Source organism: Cetorhinus maximus, chromosome 3, assembly GCF_964194155.1.
Source record: "Cetorhinus maximus chromosome 3, sCetMax3.hap1.1, whole genome shotgun sequence".
Classification (NCBI taxonomy): domain Eukaryota; kingdom Metazoa; phylum Chordata; class Chondrichthyes; order Lamniformes; family Cetorhinidae; genus Cetorhinus; species Cetorhinus maximus.
The window spans coordinates 130,453,868-130,472,061 of NC_135881.1; the positions used below are offsets into that span (position 1 = coordinate 130,453,868).

General features: G+C 44.9%; 1 protein-coding gene across 12 annotated transcripts in view; it reads right to left on the reverse strand.

Moving 5' to 3' along the window:
- The window catches only part of osbpl3b (oxysterol binding protein-like 3b), a 240,609-nt gene that overhangs the window by 98,967 nt on the left and 123,448 nt on the right, over nucleotides 1-18,194 (reverse strand). For all 12 annotated transcript variants that reach the window (XM_078538974.1, XM_078538973.1, XM_078538963.1 and 9 more), the window contains one exon: nucleotides 12,044-12,177. In XM_078538974.1, coding sequence (XP_078395100.1) covers nucleotides 12,044-12,177 — 134 coding nt within the window. The remainder of the gene's footprint in view (nucleotides 1-12,043; nucleotides 12,178-18,194) is intronic.

Here is an 18,194-nt window from a genome sequence, read left to right on the forward strand (position 1 = left end):
CAGTATTAAACCGAAAGAGAAAAAGTATATAATTATGCAAAGATGGGTGGCAGGTCAGAAGATTGGAAAGAATATAAAGAACAGTAAATAATGACAAAAAGATTAATAAGGAGGGAAAAATTACAGTATGAGAGAAAGCTAGCTAGTAATATAAAGATGGATAGTAAGAGTTTCTATAGATATTCATAGAAGAATTAATAAAGTGAGTATTGGTCCTACAGAGTGCACATCTGGGGAATTGATAATGGAAAGTAGGGAGATGGCGGATGAATTAAACAGGTATTTTGCTTCGATCTTCACTATAGAGGACACAAGTAACATCCCAAAAATAGTTGTAAATCAGGAAATGGAAGAGAGGGAGGAACTCCAGAAAATTACAATCACCAGGCAAGTGGCATTGAGCAAATTGTTAGGGCTGTGGGCTGACAAATCCCCAGGTCCAGATGGACTTCACCCTAAGGTCTTGAAAGAAGTGACTAGCGAGCTAGTTGATGCACTGGTTTTAATTTTCCAAAATTCCCTAGATTCAGGGAAGGATCCATTAGATTGGAAAATGGCAAATGTAACTCCTTTATCCAAAAATGGAGGGAGACAGAAAGCAGGAAACTACAGACCAGTTAGCCTAACGTCTGTCATAGAGGAAATGTTTGAAGCTATTATTTAAGATGTTATAGCTGGGCACTTAGAAAAATTCAAGGCAATCAGGCAGAGTCAGAGTGGTTTTGAGAAAGGGAAATCATGTTTAACGAATTTATTGGAGCTCTTTGAAGGAGTGACATGTGCTGTGGATAAAGGGGAACCGGTGGATGAACTGTACTTAGATTTCCAGAAGACTCTTAAATAAGGAGCCACATCAGAAGTTATTGTGGAAATTAAAAGCTCATGATGTAGAGGGTAACATATTGGCATGGATAGAAGATTGGCTAGCTAACAGGAACCAAGAGTTGGCAAAATTGGGTCTTTTTCTGGTTGCCAAGATGTGACCAGTGGTGTGCCACAGGGATTAGTGCTGGGGCCTCAACTTCTTACAATTTATATAAATTACTTGGACTAAGGGACCAAAGGAATGGTTGCTAAATTTGCTGATTGCACAAAGATAAGTAGGAAAGTAAATTATGAAGAGGACATAGGGAGGCTATAAAGTAACATAGATAGGTTAAGTGTGTGGGCAAAGACCTGGCAAATGGAGTATCATGTGGCCAAATGTGAAATGGTTCATTTTGGCAGGAAGAATAAAGATTATCTAAATGGTGAGAGATTGCAGAGCTCAGATTCAGAGGGATCTGGGTGTCCTAGTGCATGAATCAGAAAAGGTTGGTACGCAGGTACAGCGGGTAATTAGGAAAGCTAATAGAATGTTATCATTTATTGTGAGGGGAATTGATTACAGAAGTGGGGAGGTTATGCTTCAGTTGTACAGAGCATTGGTGAGAACACATCTGGAGCATTGTGTACAGTACTAGTCTCCTTACTTAAAGAAAGACGTAAATGTGTTAGAAGCAGTTCAGAGAAGGTTTACTCGACTAATACCAGGAATGGGCAGATTGTCTTAAGAAGAAAGGCTCAACAGGTTAGGCTTGTATCCAATGGAGTTTAGAAGAGTAAGAGGCAACTTAATTGAAACCTTTAAGATCCTGAGGGGTCTTGACAGTGTGGATGTGCAGAGGATGTTTCCTCTTGTGGGAGAATCTAGAACTAGGGGGCACTGTTTAAAAAATAAGGGGCCACTCATTTAAGACAGAGATGAGGAGAATTTTTATCTGATGGTTGAGTGTCTTTGGAACTCTCTTCCTCAAAAGGCAATGGAAGCAAAGTCTTTTTCTCCACAGATGCTGCCAGATCTGCTTAGTATTTCCAGCATTTTCTGTTTTTATTTCAGATTTAAAAGAGCATTTTTAAGGTGAAAGAGCTCAAGAGATGGAGATGTTAGGGAGGGAATTCCAGAGATTATAATCTGGCAGCTGTGTCTTCAGCTGTCTACTGGGGAAATGGTTGAAATTAAAGATGCAAGCAGTCAGAAGTGGAGAAGTGCAGAGATCTTGAAGGTTTCAAGGGTTGGAGATAAATATAGAGTTAGGGAGGAGTGAGGCCAGGCATTTAAGAATATAAGAAATAGAGCAGGAGGAAACCACATCGCCCCCCTCAAGCCTGCTCTACCATTCAATACAATCATGGCTGATAATCTGTCTCAAACTCTATTTTCCCAGCCATTCCCCCTATCCCTCAATTCCCTGAGACCAAAAATCTGTCTATCTCAGCCTTAAAAACAGTGATGGAGCATCCACAAGGGGGAGGCAATGGCGTAGTGGTATTGTTACTGGACTAGTAATCCAGAGACCCAGGGTAATGCCCTGGGGACCCATGTTCGAATTCAATAAAAATTTGGAATTAAAAGTCTAATGAAGACCATGAAACCCAGAACCATGATAGGGTTCCCCTCATCTTCAATTTTCAACCCACCAGCCTCCGCATTCAAAGGGTCATCCTCTGCCATTTCTGCCAACTCCAGCATGATGCCACCACCAAGCACATCTTCCCCTCACCCCCCACTGTCAGCATTCCATAGGGAGCATTTCCTCCAGGACAGCCTGGTCCACTCCTCCATCACCCCCAAAACCTCATCCCCTTCCCATGGCACCTTCCCATGCAATCGCAGAATGTGCAACATCTGCCCCTTTACGTCCTCCCTCCTCACCGTCCAAGGGCCCAAACACTCCTTTCAAGTGAAGTAGCACTTCACTTGCAGCTCCTTCAATTTGGTCTACTGCATTCGCTGCTCCCAATGCGATCTCCTCTACATTGGAGACCAAACACAGACTGGGTGACCGCTTTGTGGAATACCTCGGGTCTGTCTGCAAGCATGACCCAGATCATCCTGTCATTTGCCATTTCAACACACCATCTTGCTCTCATGTCCACGTGTCTGTCCTTGGCCTGCTGCAATGTTCCAGTGAAACTCAACGCAAAATGGAGGAACAGCACCCCATCTTCTGATTTAGGCACTTTACAGCCTTCCGGACTTAACATTGAGTTCAACAACTTCAGACCATGAACTCTCTCCTCACCCCTTTTTTAATCCCTTTTTTCTACATTCATTTTTATTTTTTATCCACTTTTTAAAAAATTTATTTTTATTCATTTATTCATTGTTTTATCCTTTTTTATCCCCCCCTTTTATCCCATTTTCTAGCCGTTTCCCCCCACCACCGCCCCCTCCCTCCCCACCCCCAAAAGGGCTGCTACTTGTTCCATGTTGTTCCTTCACACAGTGCTTACCATTGTTCTGCTTTTATCACATGCTGCCTTCTTACCTTAATGCCACTATCAGCACCGTTTTTAGCCCTTACCATTACCACACTCTTTGTCCTTTTGTTCATGACATCTTTGTCAATATCTCCTTTGTCCCCACCTATCGCTGTGCCTTCTATCCAGCTTCATCTGCTCCACCCCCCTTAAACAGTATAAACTTCATCACATTTCCACTTCTCTTCAGCCCTGAAGAAGGGTCATATGGACTCAATGTTAACTCTTTTTCTCTCCACAGATGCTGCCAGACCTGCTAAGTTTTTCCAGCATTTTCTGTTTTTGTTTCAGATTTCCAGCATCCACAGTATTTTGCTTTTACCACTGTCGATTGTTGTAAAAACCCATCTGGTTCACTAATGTCCTTTAGGGGAGGAAATCTGTCATCCTTACCTGGTCTGGCCTACATTTGACTCCAGACCCACAGCAATATGGCTGACTCTGAAATGGCCTAGCAAGCCACTCAGTTGCATCAAAAACTGCTACAAAGTCTCAAAACAGGAATGAAACTGGACGGACCACCTGGCACCAACCTAGGCACCGGAAGCGACAATGGCAAGCTCAGCCCTGTCGATGCTGCAAAGTCCTCCTTACTAACATCTGGGGGCTAATGCCAAAATTGGGAGAACTGTCTCACAGACTAGTCCCGCAACAGCCTGACACAGGATTCGGTGAGGATGACTATCTTACAGATAATGTCCCAGGCCCCACCATCACCATCCCAGCAGAGATGGCGGCACAGTGGTATACAGTCGGGAGGGAGTTACCCTGGGAGTCTTCAATATTGACTCATGGCATCAGGTCAAACATGGGCAAGGAAACCTCCTCCTGATTACCATGTACCGCCCGCCCGCAGCTGATGAATCAGTGCTCCGCCATGTTGAACACCACTTGAAGAAGCACTAAGGGTGGCAAAGGTGCAGAATGTACTCTGGGTGGGGTACTTGAATGACCAAGAGTGGCTCGGTAGCACCACTACTGACTGAGCTGGCCGAGTCCTAAAGGACATAGCTGCTAGACTGGGTCTGCGGCAATTGACGAAGGAACCGAGAAGGAAACACATTGTTGGCCTCATCCTCACCAACCTGCCTGCCGCAGATGCGCCTGTCTATGACAGTATTGGTAGGAGTGACCACCACAGAGTCATTGTGGAGACGCAGTCCCGCCTTGACACTGAAGATACTCTCCATCGTGTTGTGTGGCACTACCACCATACTAAATGGGATAGATTGCAAACAGATCTAGCAACTCAAGGCTGGCCATCCATGAGACGCTGTGGGCCATCAGCAGCAGAAAATTGTACTCGGCCACAATCTGTAACCTCACGGCCCAGCACATCCTCCATTCCACCATTACCATCAAGCCAGGGGATCAACCCTGGTTTAATGAAGAGTGCAGGAGGGCATGCCAGGAGCAGCACAGGCATGCCTAACCTGGTGAAGTTATAACACAGGACTATTTGCATGCCAACCAGCAGAAGCAACATATGATAGACAGAGCTAAATGATCCCAGAACCAATGCATCAGATCTAAGCTCTGCAGTCCTGCCACATCCAGCCATGAATAGTGGTGGGCTATTAAACAACTCACTGGAGGAGGTGGCTCCACAAATATCCCCATCCTCAATGATGGGGGAGCCCAGTGCATCAGTGCAAAAGGCTGAAACATTTGCTACAATCTTCAGCAGAAGTGCCATCTTGGCCTCCTCAGGAGGTTTCCAGCATCACAGATGCCAGTCTTCAGCCAATTTGATTCATTCTATGTGATATCAAGAAATGGCTGAAGGCACTGGATAGTGCAAAGGCTATGAGCCCTGACAATATTCTGCCAATAGCACTGAACCCATGTGCTCCAGCGCTTGTCTAGCCAAGCTGTTCCAGTACAGCTACAACACTGGCATCTACCCGGCTATGTGGAAAATTGCCCAGGTATGTCCTGTACAAAAAAAAGCAGGACAAATCCAACGCGACCAATTACTGCCCCATCAGTCTACTCTCCATCATCATTAAAGTAATGGAAGGGGTCATTAACAGTGCTATCAAGTGGCACTTGCTTAGCAATAACCTGCTCATTGATGCCCAGTTTGGGTTCTGTCAGGGCCATTCAACTCTTGACCTCATTACAGCCTTGGTTCAAACATGGACAAAAGAGCTGAACTCCCGAGGTGAGGTGGTGGTGGGGGAGGGGGGAGAGCGGAGTGACTGCCCCTGACATTAAGGATGCATTTGACTGAGTGTGGTATCAAGTCGCCCTAGCAAAACTGGAGTCAATGGGAATCAGAGGGAAAACTCTCTGCTGGTTGGAGTCATACCTAGCAGAAAGGAAGATGGTTGTGGTTGTTGGAGGTCAATCATCTCAGCTCCAGAACATCACTGCAGGTGTTCCTCAGGGTAGTGTCCTAGGCCCAACCATCTTAAAGCTGCTTCATCAATGACCTTCCTTCCATCATAAGGCTAGAAGTGGGGATGTTTGCTGATGATTGCACAATGTTCAGCAACATTCACGACTCCTCAGATACTGAAGCAGTCCATGTCCAAATGCAGCAAGAGCTGGACAATATCCAGGCTTGGGCGGACAAGTGCCAAGTAACATTCGCACCACGCAAGTGTCAGGCAATGACCATCCCCAACAAGAGAGAATCCAACTATCGCCCCTTGATGTTCAATGGCATTACCATCACTGAATCCCCCACTATCAACATCCTGGGATTATCATTGACCAGAAACTGAACTGGACTAGCCATATAAATACTGTGGCTACAACAGCTACACTTCCATCTTATAGAGGTCCATTCTGGGGGCAGTGTCACTGAACTTGTCCTATAATCGTACTGTTTTCCAAGGCAATATCAATTTTATGGGAGATGCCTCACTTAATTTCTATTGTGTTATGTTTAAAGATAGGTATAAAAAAAGATGAGCTGTTCGCATACTCCTCAGTGCTACTGAAATAACTAAGGATGAAATTAAATGGAACTTGAGAAACTTAATAGATTCAATGCTCAATATGGCCAGACAATAATATTAAACAGCAATAAAAGAATTTCAAGCTATATAGCCAATGCAGAGGAGTGCAAGGCAGAGGAAATCATGATCAAACTGTATAGTGCTTCGGCGAGACCATAGCATGAGTATATCTTTCAGTTCTGATTGCCAGGTAACAGGGATATTCAAGTGCTGGAAAGCCACGAAACCCTTCCCTATTGTTAAAGATCTGAGAATGATAAAAAGACTGAGAAAAATGGGCTGCTTGGTCCAGAAAGTAATACCTGAGAGCTCTTAAAATCAGATATTTAAATGGTATAAGAAGAAACAAACCAAGAACACTAAATAACAATTCTATTAGTCAGGTTTTTATGATGGGTTGGGGGGTGGGGGCCATTAATTTAAACAGCTCTTATTTCTCCTCCCACCGTTGCTTCCCACTTAGTAAGCGGTGGCATATTTCCCAACCCCTCTGTTTTGGTGGGATCCAATTTCTATTAATAACCCCACAGCAAACTCGACACAGGATGAGCTCAAAGGCTTAATTTATTTGCACACACTCAAATGCAGGAGAAGGGTCACAACGTAGCCCCACACCCGCGTCCCCCTCCCCAACTCCTGTGCACTCACAGTAAAAGTGGGATAGAGAAAAGAAAAATTTACAGGGCAAAGACCAGAGAGAAAAGTAGTATTATTTCATGCGGGTCCAGAGTCCAAAATCAAAGTCCAATTAAATATTCCTTCGGAGGTTGGCAGGTTGAAAACTGATGCTGTATAATTGACTTTTCCACGAGGAGGTAGACATGCGGAAATGAATCAGTCTTGTAGATGGTGGCACAGAAGTTCTAGTAGAAACAGTGAAGATGAAGACAGGCTTTCAAAGATGTGAAGAGCCCTCTTTCTGTGTTGCTGCTTGTAGGTGGTAAACTGGCAGAGGTTTCTTAGTACAACAAGGCATCTACCAGCTAGGGGATGTCACATGTCTCCCACCTCTCCCCTCTGGCTTTGAAAAAGGGTGTGCATCCCTTTGTCGGATCCCTGAGATTGTTAACGTTCCAACCTTTAAGTCCTGAACGGGAGATTGTGGGGTCCATGATCCTAACAAATATCTTCGTCTCCAGTTGGCCAGAACAGGCTTATGAAATGTAGATGGCCTTTGTATAATTCCCTTTGAATTTGGTCTCTGCAGCCAACAGGGGCTCGTTAGGCTCTCTTCAGAGGTAACGAGGTGTAATTTCTGTGCAACTGCCATATTAGCTACTATTCGAGAGTCACAGACAGACATAGCTTCAGCCATTTTAAAAAGGGTCTTTGCACAATTTTTATAATTTTGGAAATTAGCCATGAGGATGTATATAAAATATAGTGTGTGGTCTTAGCCCCCTGACACAATTTATTGTTAAACTTTACATAATCTAAAATCAAATCACACCCAGGCCTGGCAAACAATCCACTTGTCACCTGCCATGTGCATTTTTTGGCAATAGGCTGACAGACCCTCAATATGGCTCCAATAGTACCCTAGAAGGAACCAGATGCAAAGGGATTGATGGCAACGGCAACTTTTACAGTTGCTGGTAACGAAAACCAGGTACAGCAGCTACATATCTTCTGTGAGAAGGTTGAAAATATCTGTGGCCATGTGATGTGACAATCTGAGCCTCTGAAGGCACTGCTGTTCTGAGAGGTCAAGGATGCCAAGTTTCTGCCTGTACACTGTTTGGTGAGTAATGCACACAGTGAACCTGCTCTCTTGCCCACATGTCTGTCCTTGACTTGCTGCATTGTTCCAGTGAAGCCCAATGCAAACTGGAGGAACAGCACCTCATCTTCCGACTAGGCGCTTTACAGCCTTCCGGGCTGAATATTGAATTCAACAACTTTAGATCTTAAACTCCCTCCCCAATCCCCACCCCCTTCCCGTTTCTTCCCTCTCCCTTTTGTTTTTTCCAATAATTTATATAGATTTTTCTTTTCCCACCTATTTCCATTATTTTTAAATCTGTAATGCCCTGTCAGTCTTTCCACCCCACCCCCACTAGAGCTGTACCTTGAGTGTCCTGCCATCCATTCTTAATTAGCACATTCTCTTAGATAATATCACCACCTTTAACACGTCTTTGTTCCTTTTGTCTGTGACACCTTTTGATTATCTGCTCCTATCACTGCTTGCTTGTCCCTACAACCACCCCGCCCCCCCAACTTCTCCCCCCTCACCCCACCTTAAACCAGCTTATATTTCACCCCTCTCCTAACTTTACTCAGTTCTGCCGAAGGGTCATGAGGACTCGAAACGTCAACTCTTTTCTTCTCCGCCGATGCTGCCAGACCTGCTGAGTTTTTCCAGGTAATTCTGTTTTTCTTTCTAATTTCTCTCTTGCCCACCCGCAGTTGCCTCTCACCCAACATCCTAGGGCAACCATGACACTTCCCATCCTGACATCCTCTGAGAAAATCCTCAACCTGTACAACTAAGTCTCTCGCACAGCAAATGCACTCACTGAACCATTTTGCAGAGGGGACTGAGAAAGCAGCTGCAAGTGCTGAGCCCTTATTCATATTGGGACACATGACCTTTAACCATCCCTAAAAGTGCCACTCAATCTCACCTCCATGTTAATATTGAGTTGGCCAAACACTGGGAAACCTGTGTAGAAGGCTCTTACTTCAAATAACTGCCAAAACTTCATTATTTTATACTCATGAATCAACCTCTTCAGAACATGTTACTCACATACACTCAAACCCTCCATGGCTAGCCATATAAATACCGCAGCTACAAGAGCAGGTCAGAGGCTGGGATTTCTGCAGCGAGTAACTCACTCCTTGGCTCCCCAAAGCCTGTCCACCATTTACAAGGCACAAGTCAGGAGTGTGCTAGAATACTCTCCACTTGCCTGGAAGAGTGCAGCTCCAACAACACAAGCAGCTCAACATCATCCAGGACAAAGCAGCCCACTTGAGTGGCACTCCACCCACCACTTTAAAGATTCACCCCAACACCAACACAGAGAGGCAGCAGTGTGTACTATCTACAAGATGCACTGCAGCAGCTCACCAAGGCTCCTTCAACAGCACCTTCCAAACCCGTGACCTCTACCACCTAAAAGGACAAGGAGAGCAGATGCATGGGAACGCCACCACCTGCAAGTTCCCCTCCAAGGCACACACCATCATGACTTGGCAATATATCACTGTTCCTTCACTGTCACTGGACCAATATACTGGAACTCCCTCCCTAACAGCACTGAGTGCACTTACATCACATGGACTGCAGCGGGTCAAGGCGGCAGCTGATCACTACCTTGTCATGAGCAATTAGGGATGGGTAATAAATGCTGGCCTAGCCAGTGATGCCCACATCCCATGAAAGAATAGTTTAAAAAAGGTTTGAAAATCTGAAACTTGATCTAAAACACAAGTTATTGGTGAGTCAGCATGACAATCCACAGGTAGTGAAGTTATTTTCATGAAACCCCTCTACAAGTCATCATGTTATTATGAGAGAATAATGAATAAAAAGACAAAATTACCAAACACAGGTGAGAATCATGGTAGGATACTGCTCATATATTCAAGAGAGAAATATTTTCCCCACTACGTGTTCTGTTAAAAAGCTCAGATGCCAAATTGGCTCAAAACAAATCTTACAAGATACTTGTAAAATTAAATTTGAATCAACTCAGCACACTTCTGCTTCTCATTTGAGTTCAGTGCTCATTATATAACAACTTTTTAAATTTTTCTAATTCAAAACTGCATAGCTCCTTTGGTACAAATAGACTTGTAGAAAATGACAAATTAAGGAGGGTTTGGTTGACTCTGAAGAGAACAGGGTATGACTTCAGGAAGATGCGCGTAAATTAGAAGATTAGGGTGTTTAATGTGCAGAATGCAAAACAATATATTTTAATAAAAAAGGATTGGAAATAGAATGAACAGAAGAGACACCTAAATGCTCAGATACATACATCTTTAAATTAGATGGAACAATTGATAATGTTGCATAAAACAAAATCATATCTAGCAGTGAGATCACATTTCCAGGCACCACACTTGTAGAATATCGTAGAATAAATAATCTTTTCTTTTAAAAAGCCATCTGTTGATCTGAAGCATCAAAGTTACAAGCAGTTACCTCATTGACATCAGCAGTTTTATAAGTACCTAAAGATGCTACAATTGCCCAAGAGCAGTGAGATTAAAAAGAGACAGACCAAATTACCAGCTCAGTGTCACGACAACACTCCAGTCTACTTGTCAGCAGCACCAAAACTAATCCAATATATTATATTGGATGGCATCTGCAACTCCAAATAAATTTAATATACATTCAAAACAAAAAAAAATTATAAAGTAGTTTAAAAGTTAACAGAAAGAACAAAAAGACAGGTTGGCCAAGGAAAAAAACTTGCATTTATTATATATCTGAGAAACATCCCAAAGCACTTCACACAAACTAATTTTTGAACTGCAAACAACAAAACAAAGTGAAATGATAATGAAGAAAGAACATTGGCCAGAATGGCAACTCTTAATTCAAAAAATATCATAGAATTTTTAATGTCCAACTGGAACAGGTTGTTAGGTCATCAGTTCAATGTCTCATCCAAAGAATGGTATATCGGATAATGAACACATCGCCACTACTGCAACTAATTAGAGCAAACATGTACCTCACCACAAGGTAAATGGTGACACTGAACCAGTAATCCAGAGGTCCAGGCTAATGCGCTGGGGACATGGGTTCAAATTCCACCACAGCAGCTGGTTGAATTTAAATTCAATTAATAAAATCCAGAATTGAAAGCTAGTCTCAGTAATGATAACAAACCCACCTGGTTCACTATGGTGCCTTTGACCAAGAGCCTGCTTTCCCTGTCCAGTTGGAGCATTCGTCAAATTGTAACAAGACAAGCTCACAACAAAACTGGTCCTGACTTTCATGACAGGTATCCTTTTGGGAGGATTAGCATTCTGTGTTACAGTCTGGAGTTATGTTGCAATGCAGACTGGGCTCACATGGAACGTGTCTCCTATTGACGAGATTACCCCTCAAAGTTGGAGGGAAGGCTAGAGGAATGGACCAAGTGTTTGCAAGAAATTAAGTACAGATGGGCTGGATTGCAAATTTGCTTCTAAGCTCATGGCTTCTACTGTACTGACTACCTCTGTATATTGGATCTCATCGTAAATCAATAAATTATAGAAACTTTAAAAAAATATCCTTTAAGAACGCCCTTACCTGATCTGGCCTACAGGTGACTCCAAAACTAATGTGATTGACTATTAACTGCCCTAGCAAGCCACTCAGATCAAGGACAATTAGGAGTGAGCTAAATTTGCTGGCCTTGCCAGTGACACCCATGTCCCATAAAACAACAGAAGTAAAAGAAATGGTCCCTTTCCCATAGTTACCTGAGAAATCAATATCAATAATGGCTGATAGACAACAAGCTTACAAATGGATTGGGGTGAACTGCTCCACTTAAAATTTTCAAAACAGAAAATCCTTTGAAACATTAAACTCATTAACAAGAAGTACATTCAAATCACTTTTAAGCAGCAAAATGATGAGAATTTGTTCAGTTCACCAATTAAAAACTTGCCATGTGCCAAAATAAATTTCAACCTCAAGCAAACAGCAATCTTTTATAGCAAACGTTGCAAAACAGCTTCTTATTTTTCTTTTGGAAAGCTTCAAACCTAATAGCGTTCAACAATATTTGCTACTGTAGTAATGTCTCTAAACTTACCGAGGCTAAGGCAGTCTTCAGGCCAATAATCTGTGGAGATGGTGAGCGGCAAGCATCATGTTCTGATATCATTTGTTTGAATTTTTCCTTTTCAATTACCAGTGAATTGAACACCGAATTTAAAGCAGAGTGAACTGTCAAATAAAAAAAGGATCAAATAACTACACAGGAATGGGCTTCTGAATGTGCACATATAATTTTCCTTAAATCAGTTTTCAAATAATGGCACTATGCTGATGCGTAGAAATGGACACATGAAGGCATGAAGGAACCCAAGGCTGCAATCTAATTCGTAGATTCAGAGGATTCCACAGACCAAAAGTACGAAGCTTGAGCATATTACGACACTCACTGGAGCTTGTATTGGAGGTTCAACTTCAACCTTGTGACCTGTCCTTTTCTTAAATATATTGATAAAGACAAGAAACTGGGTGTTTCAGGGGAGCACACATTCAATGATCTAGGTTTTTTTTTTAAAATCAGCTAACAACGTATATTAACTATTTTTAAATTCCTATCTGATGCATAACAGCTTGCAAGTGAGGATGTTGATGTTTTATAACATCATGGCCAGAATTTTATGTCCCATGGGTGGGCGTGCACCTGACCTGAAAGGACATGAAATAGCACAAGATGATGTCGGGCAAGCATCCTGACGTCATCACACGCTCGCGCGATATTTCAGTCTGCGGGCACACGAGTGTCTGCCGCATGCCTGCCAACAATTAAGAGACCTTTTAAGGCCCTTAAGCAAGTAATTGAAAGCTATTTTTCACTGCCCTTCCAACCTTATGGTTGGCGGGCGGGCGAACAGGCCAGGCGGCCTTTGCATTTTTTACGAAACCTCATCAATGGCCGGGATGAGGTTTCCAACAGTAAATAAAAAAATGTTATCATTTTTAACATGCCCCTCTTCATGTGACTGAGTCACATGGGGACAAGTTCACATCATTTGTAAAATGTTTATTTCTGTATTTAAAATTCCTCAGCTCCTTGAGGCAGCTCTGTGCCCTCAGGGGGCTTTCAGTGCACGCTCCTCCTACGCCCCACCCCGGCAGCGCTGAGGCTCTTAGCACGTGTTTCTTGCTGGCTGGCTGTTAATTGGCCAGCCAGTGTGAAACCGCGGTCAGAGTCTGATCGCGGGCGGCGGGCCGTCTTGCGGCTGTTCCTGGGCTCGCCCACCCGACGAGGGGAACATCTTGCCCCATTTTGTTTTTAGATATATCTGCAGCTTACAGAAGAGAGTCTACTAGAGGGTTGATTTAACAAGAGGTGCTCCCAGCGTTGAACATTACATGCCAGGAACATATATTGGGAACTGGGTGAAGAACTCAACAGTTATCATAGGACAGAATTCTTGAAAGTTATCTGGCAGGCCTGCTGACCTTCATACACAAACTCCAAATGTGTATTTCCACTGGGAAACATTCTGCCGCTTGTAATTTTATAAAATCTCTGCTTACATACGTAAGTAATGATAGGTGATCATTGGAACTGTACTAAACATTAAAGGACAAGCATGTTAGGATGTTGGGTTTCCCAATACAGTGCAAACATTAGTTGTTTCATATTTACTAGTGTACACACGCAAGTGCAGTCACAACCCTCAAGGCTTATCATTAGCATGAACTCTCAACAGCAATAGCTTTTGTGGGCTTGTCAGCAGGATATGAAGGGATCGTATATGGTCAAAAATATCTAGACAACTAGGCTGCAAACTAGCAGAGCAACTATTAAAAACCATGCCCATCAACTACAAGTTTCTGCACAACTCTGTGCAAATTAGCAGACCCTGACAACTGAATAACAGTTTCCTCCAGGATTCAGTCTTGAGCCCATCCTTTTTTATATTAACATTAGTGGCACCCCACTGACCCAATAAAGGAAATCTGGATATGCAGATGGCCTTGTGATAGCCTTCCAAGTGAGAGCCTTAAACCAAGTGGATCAAATGCATACACAAGATTTAAAAATATTTGGACTATAAACTGTGGTGGACTTGTTTACAAGTTTGTTTCTGCGTTTCATTTGTGCAAGCAGCACACAAGGCACCACGAGTGGTAAATTCTGTGATAATGAAGTGAGGGGTAGAATTGTTAGCTAGGCGGGTGGGCGGGCAGGCACACGCCCGACCCAATTGGACACGAAATCGCGCAAGATGACACGGGGTGAATGTCCTGACGTCATCCCGCGCTCGTGTGATATTTTAGTCAGTGGGCACACACAAAAGTCGGAAGCACGCCCGCCAACAATTAAGAGGCCAATTAAGGTTATTAGGGGTGCAATTGTCTCCGATTCTCTGTGATCCATCCAACCTTACGGTTGGTGGATGGGTGATTCGGCCAGGTGGACTTTGCATTTTTCATGAAACCTCATCCAAGGGCGGGATGAGGTTTCCGTTATTAACTGAAAGAAGAAAAAGAAAAATCTATGGACAGCATTTTTTTATCATATATGTTTTCAGGTGACTGATTGTGATGCTTGGACCTCTTTTTCTTGATTTCAAAAACTTTATTTAATGCTTTTCAGGCCTCCAGCTCCGTGAGGCAGCTGCCAGTGCTCGCCCGTGCCGATGTCAGCACCTGCCCTCCTCCTGCCCCCAACCCAGCAGTGCTGAGCTTCTCAGCATGTGCTCCATTCTGGCTGGCCATTAATTGGTCAGCCAGCATGAAATCGCGGTTAGGGGCCAATTGTGGTCGTCGGTCAGTTCCCCGGCTGATCCTGGACCGGCTGATCGGACCTGTCTGCTGAGCTAAAAATTCTGCTCCGGGTATGATAGTCTCCCTAATTGCCATGGAGTGACACCAGGTCATGATGTCACATCTCGTCAACATCTGATAAAACTGCAACCAAGAGGGAGACTAGAATCAATTTATCCACCACTTATCTGGGACCAGCTAGGGAGCAAAAGCTCAAACTCTGCAGAAGCCATCTTGGCCCTTGTTTTCTCAGTAGTTGAATACTGTGCACCAGCATGTGTGGGAAGTACATGCGCAAATCTCAATGTCATGTAGCTGAAAACCACTGAGAATTATCACGAGTACTGAAGTCGACACCCATCAGTCTGCCTCCCTGTCTCACACATTTCTTGCTGCCATCTCTCGGAAGAGAAGCAACAATAATCAGAAAACAACCAGGTCTTAAAAATCAGATCCATCATTAATGAAGATATCCAGAAGCTCCTGACATGCAAACTTAAGTCTTAGGATGCTTACTGGTTAAGAGGTTAAAACTCCTAAAACTTTCATTTCAAAGCAAGTGGAGAATTTGGGGAGTCAATGAATTGTTGTCTTCAGTATAAGTACTACTGTCTGAACCCCTGTACAAGTAAAAAATAGTTGGGAGTTGGCCAGGACTATTCCTCAATGCTTTCCCACTGCTGGGGAGGTTTCTGGGGTGGGCCAGCAGGTGGATCAGCTCCTGGTTGCACAAAGGCTGGCAGCCAGTAGAACTCATTAAGGCCCCAATTAGGGTCATTATGAGCAGCTTGCTGATATTTTGCTAGCAGCTGGCTGAATAGATCCTGCCATGTGAGAGAGCTGCCAGCACTTGGAGGCGACCTCCCAGCAGCAGTAGTGGGCCATTGGAGCCAGGTGCACAAAGTGAAGCCTACAGGCAAAGAATAATCCTTGTGGCGGGATTTCCCCTGCAGGGGAGCCTGTCTGCTTGGCCCCTCTGAACTTTTATTTTTAACTCAACTCTCTGAAAGCAACTCCATATTGATCCCTGACCTGCCTCAGGAGTTCCCTCATCTGCCAGTGGGCCTGCCAAGGCTAAAGACGCTCTGATGGAGCCAGCAGCATTGGGAGCCCACCTGCCATCCTTAATCGGACAGCACGCTTGAAGGCAGGCAATTAGGAGGTCACCTCTGGGGAAAATAGCTCTGTGGGTCTGGTTCCTGACAAATGCCGACCCAATGGCCTGAATTTTATATTCCGAGGTTAGGCGCATGTCCGGCCGAACGCACATGAAATTGCGAGAGACGATGACAGCCGTGCGTCCCGGCAATATTGCTCACGTGGCGATGATGAGGTCGGCAGGCATGCGCGGGAGTCGGAGCCGCACCGGCCGACAATTAAAGGGCCAATTAAGTCCATTAAAACCCTATTGTCCACAATTTTACGTTGCCCTTGCGATTTCGCGCTCGTCGCATGGGCAAAATGGGCAGGTGGGCTGACCATTTTTAACAAAACCTCATCCAAGAGCAGGAGAAAAAGGGTTTGGAGCATTGCTATTGTGAGCAGCGAGGAGTTTAGGAGATAGTTTGCTGCTGGTTGCTTAGTGAAACTTGACAGCTTTTTCTCTGTTTGAGCATGAGTCTTTGCATTGCTAGTCTTAATTTCAGGATTCATTGGTGTCTCCAAGGCACCTGGAGGACTTATACCATATGGACCCTTCCAGTCAACAGAAGGGCCTGTTTCTCTTGTAAAGGGGACTGTCTACTCCACTGGTGGCATCTCCTCTGAGGGAGAAGACAAGGGCAGAAAAGAGAGAAGGCCGGGTGTCTGTTGGCAGCGTCCAAGGGAGCAACCTGTGGGAGGAGGGGCACAGCCACAGTGGGCGGACAGCGGGGAGTCCAAGGCGGAATGGACTGTAGAAGATGTCACTATCCTGCTGCCAGAATGTAGAGGCAACAATACAGCTACCAGAGGTGCAATGCTGGAGGAGGCTCTGCCTCTCCAGGGGTACTGTGACCTCCATATGTCAGATGATTGGGCCAGAGATCACCTCCAGCTGTGTGGGTGGATACCCCATGCCAGTGGCTCTGAAGGTCACAGTGGACCTCAACTTCTATGCCTCCGGCTCTTTCCATGAGTCAGTGGGGGATCTGTGCGGTGTGTCCCAATCAACTGTCCACAGTTGCGTCAAGCTCTGTTCAGGTGGGTCATGACATTTATTCATTACCAGACAGATGAGACCAGCCAGGCTGAGTGAGCTGGAGGCTTCACTGCAATTGCTGGGTTCCCCCACATCCAGGGTGCCATCAACTGCACACGTGGCCATCGAGGCAGATGTGCCGGATGCCTTTGTGAACAGAAAGGGATACCACTCCATGAACATCCAGATAGTTTGTGACCACAAGATGCAGATTCTGCAAGGTACCCTGGCAGTTGCCATGATGCTTACATCGTCAGGCACTCCCAGGTGCCAAGGCTCCAGCTCGACAGGATGGATAGCTGCTGGGTGACAAGGGTTATCCATTGAAAAGGTGGCTTATGTTACCTGTCCGGCACCCAAGGACAGAACCAGAGCAGAGGTATAACAGGAGTCATGCCTCCACAAGGGCAGAGACAGAGAGAACCATTGGTCTGCTGTAGATGAGATTCAGGTGCCAGTACCGTTGAGGAGGAGCACTACAAGGCCCTCCAGAGCAAGTGTCTCTGATAGTCTTTGCATGCTGTACTCTCCACAATCTGGCTCTGGCAAGGGGGGACCCACTGGAGGATGAGGATTTCGAGGCAGCTCCACAGGCCACAGATAATGACTCCAGTGGTGGATCAGAAGAGGAGCCCAGGAAAGAACACGGTGAGCACATGAAGGCGGGATTCTGGAACCTTCAGGGAGGCATGGACATCAGGGATGCCCTGATTCAACCCTCCTTCAGCTAGGCTGCCAAGGCACTGCTTTCACCTCAAGCCAGGAGTGCCACCTCCTTACCGAATGTTTGTAATGACCCATTCCATTGAGCCCCAAGTCCACTCAGTACCTGTGCAATAAAGTTTGGGGCAACTCACGCCCAGTTTGACATACTGGCGTGTCCTGCACCAACAAAACACGTGAAGCATACTCAGGCCATTAACACAAAAGTAAAATTTATATAATGTTGAATCTCAGAGAAAATAAACATAACAATGAGGTGTTAATGGTCACATCAGTAAACAAATTAACAAAACATGGCAGAACAGAAGATCACCCACAACCAGTCCCTCTTGTGCTCCGGGTGCCTTAAACTTATGCTTGCGAGTGCTGCGTTTTGGTGACCCCCATGCCCCCTCCTCGCTGGCAGCGGCATTGGAGACAGCCTGCCGACTGCGCTGTCTTGTTGGCCTTGATGACCTTGGCGGTTATCCTCTGGCCAGTGGAGCCTGCGCAGGCCCTGCTTGGGAGGGAGCATCCAGTGCCATAGCTGGGCACTCCTCAGTCACCATGG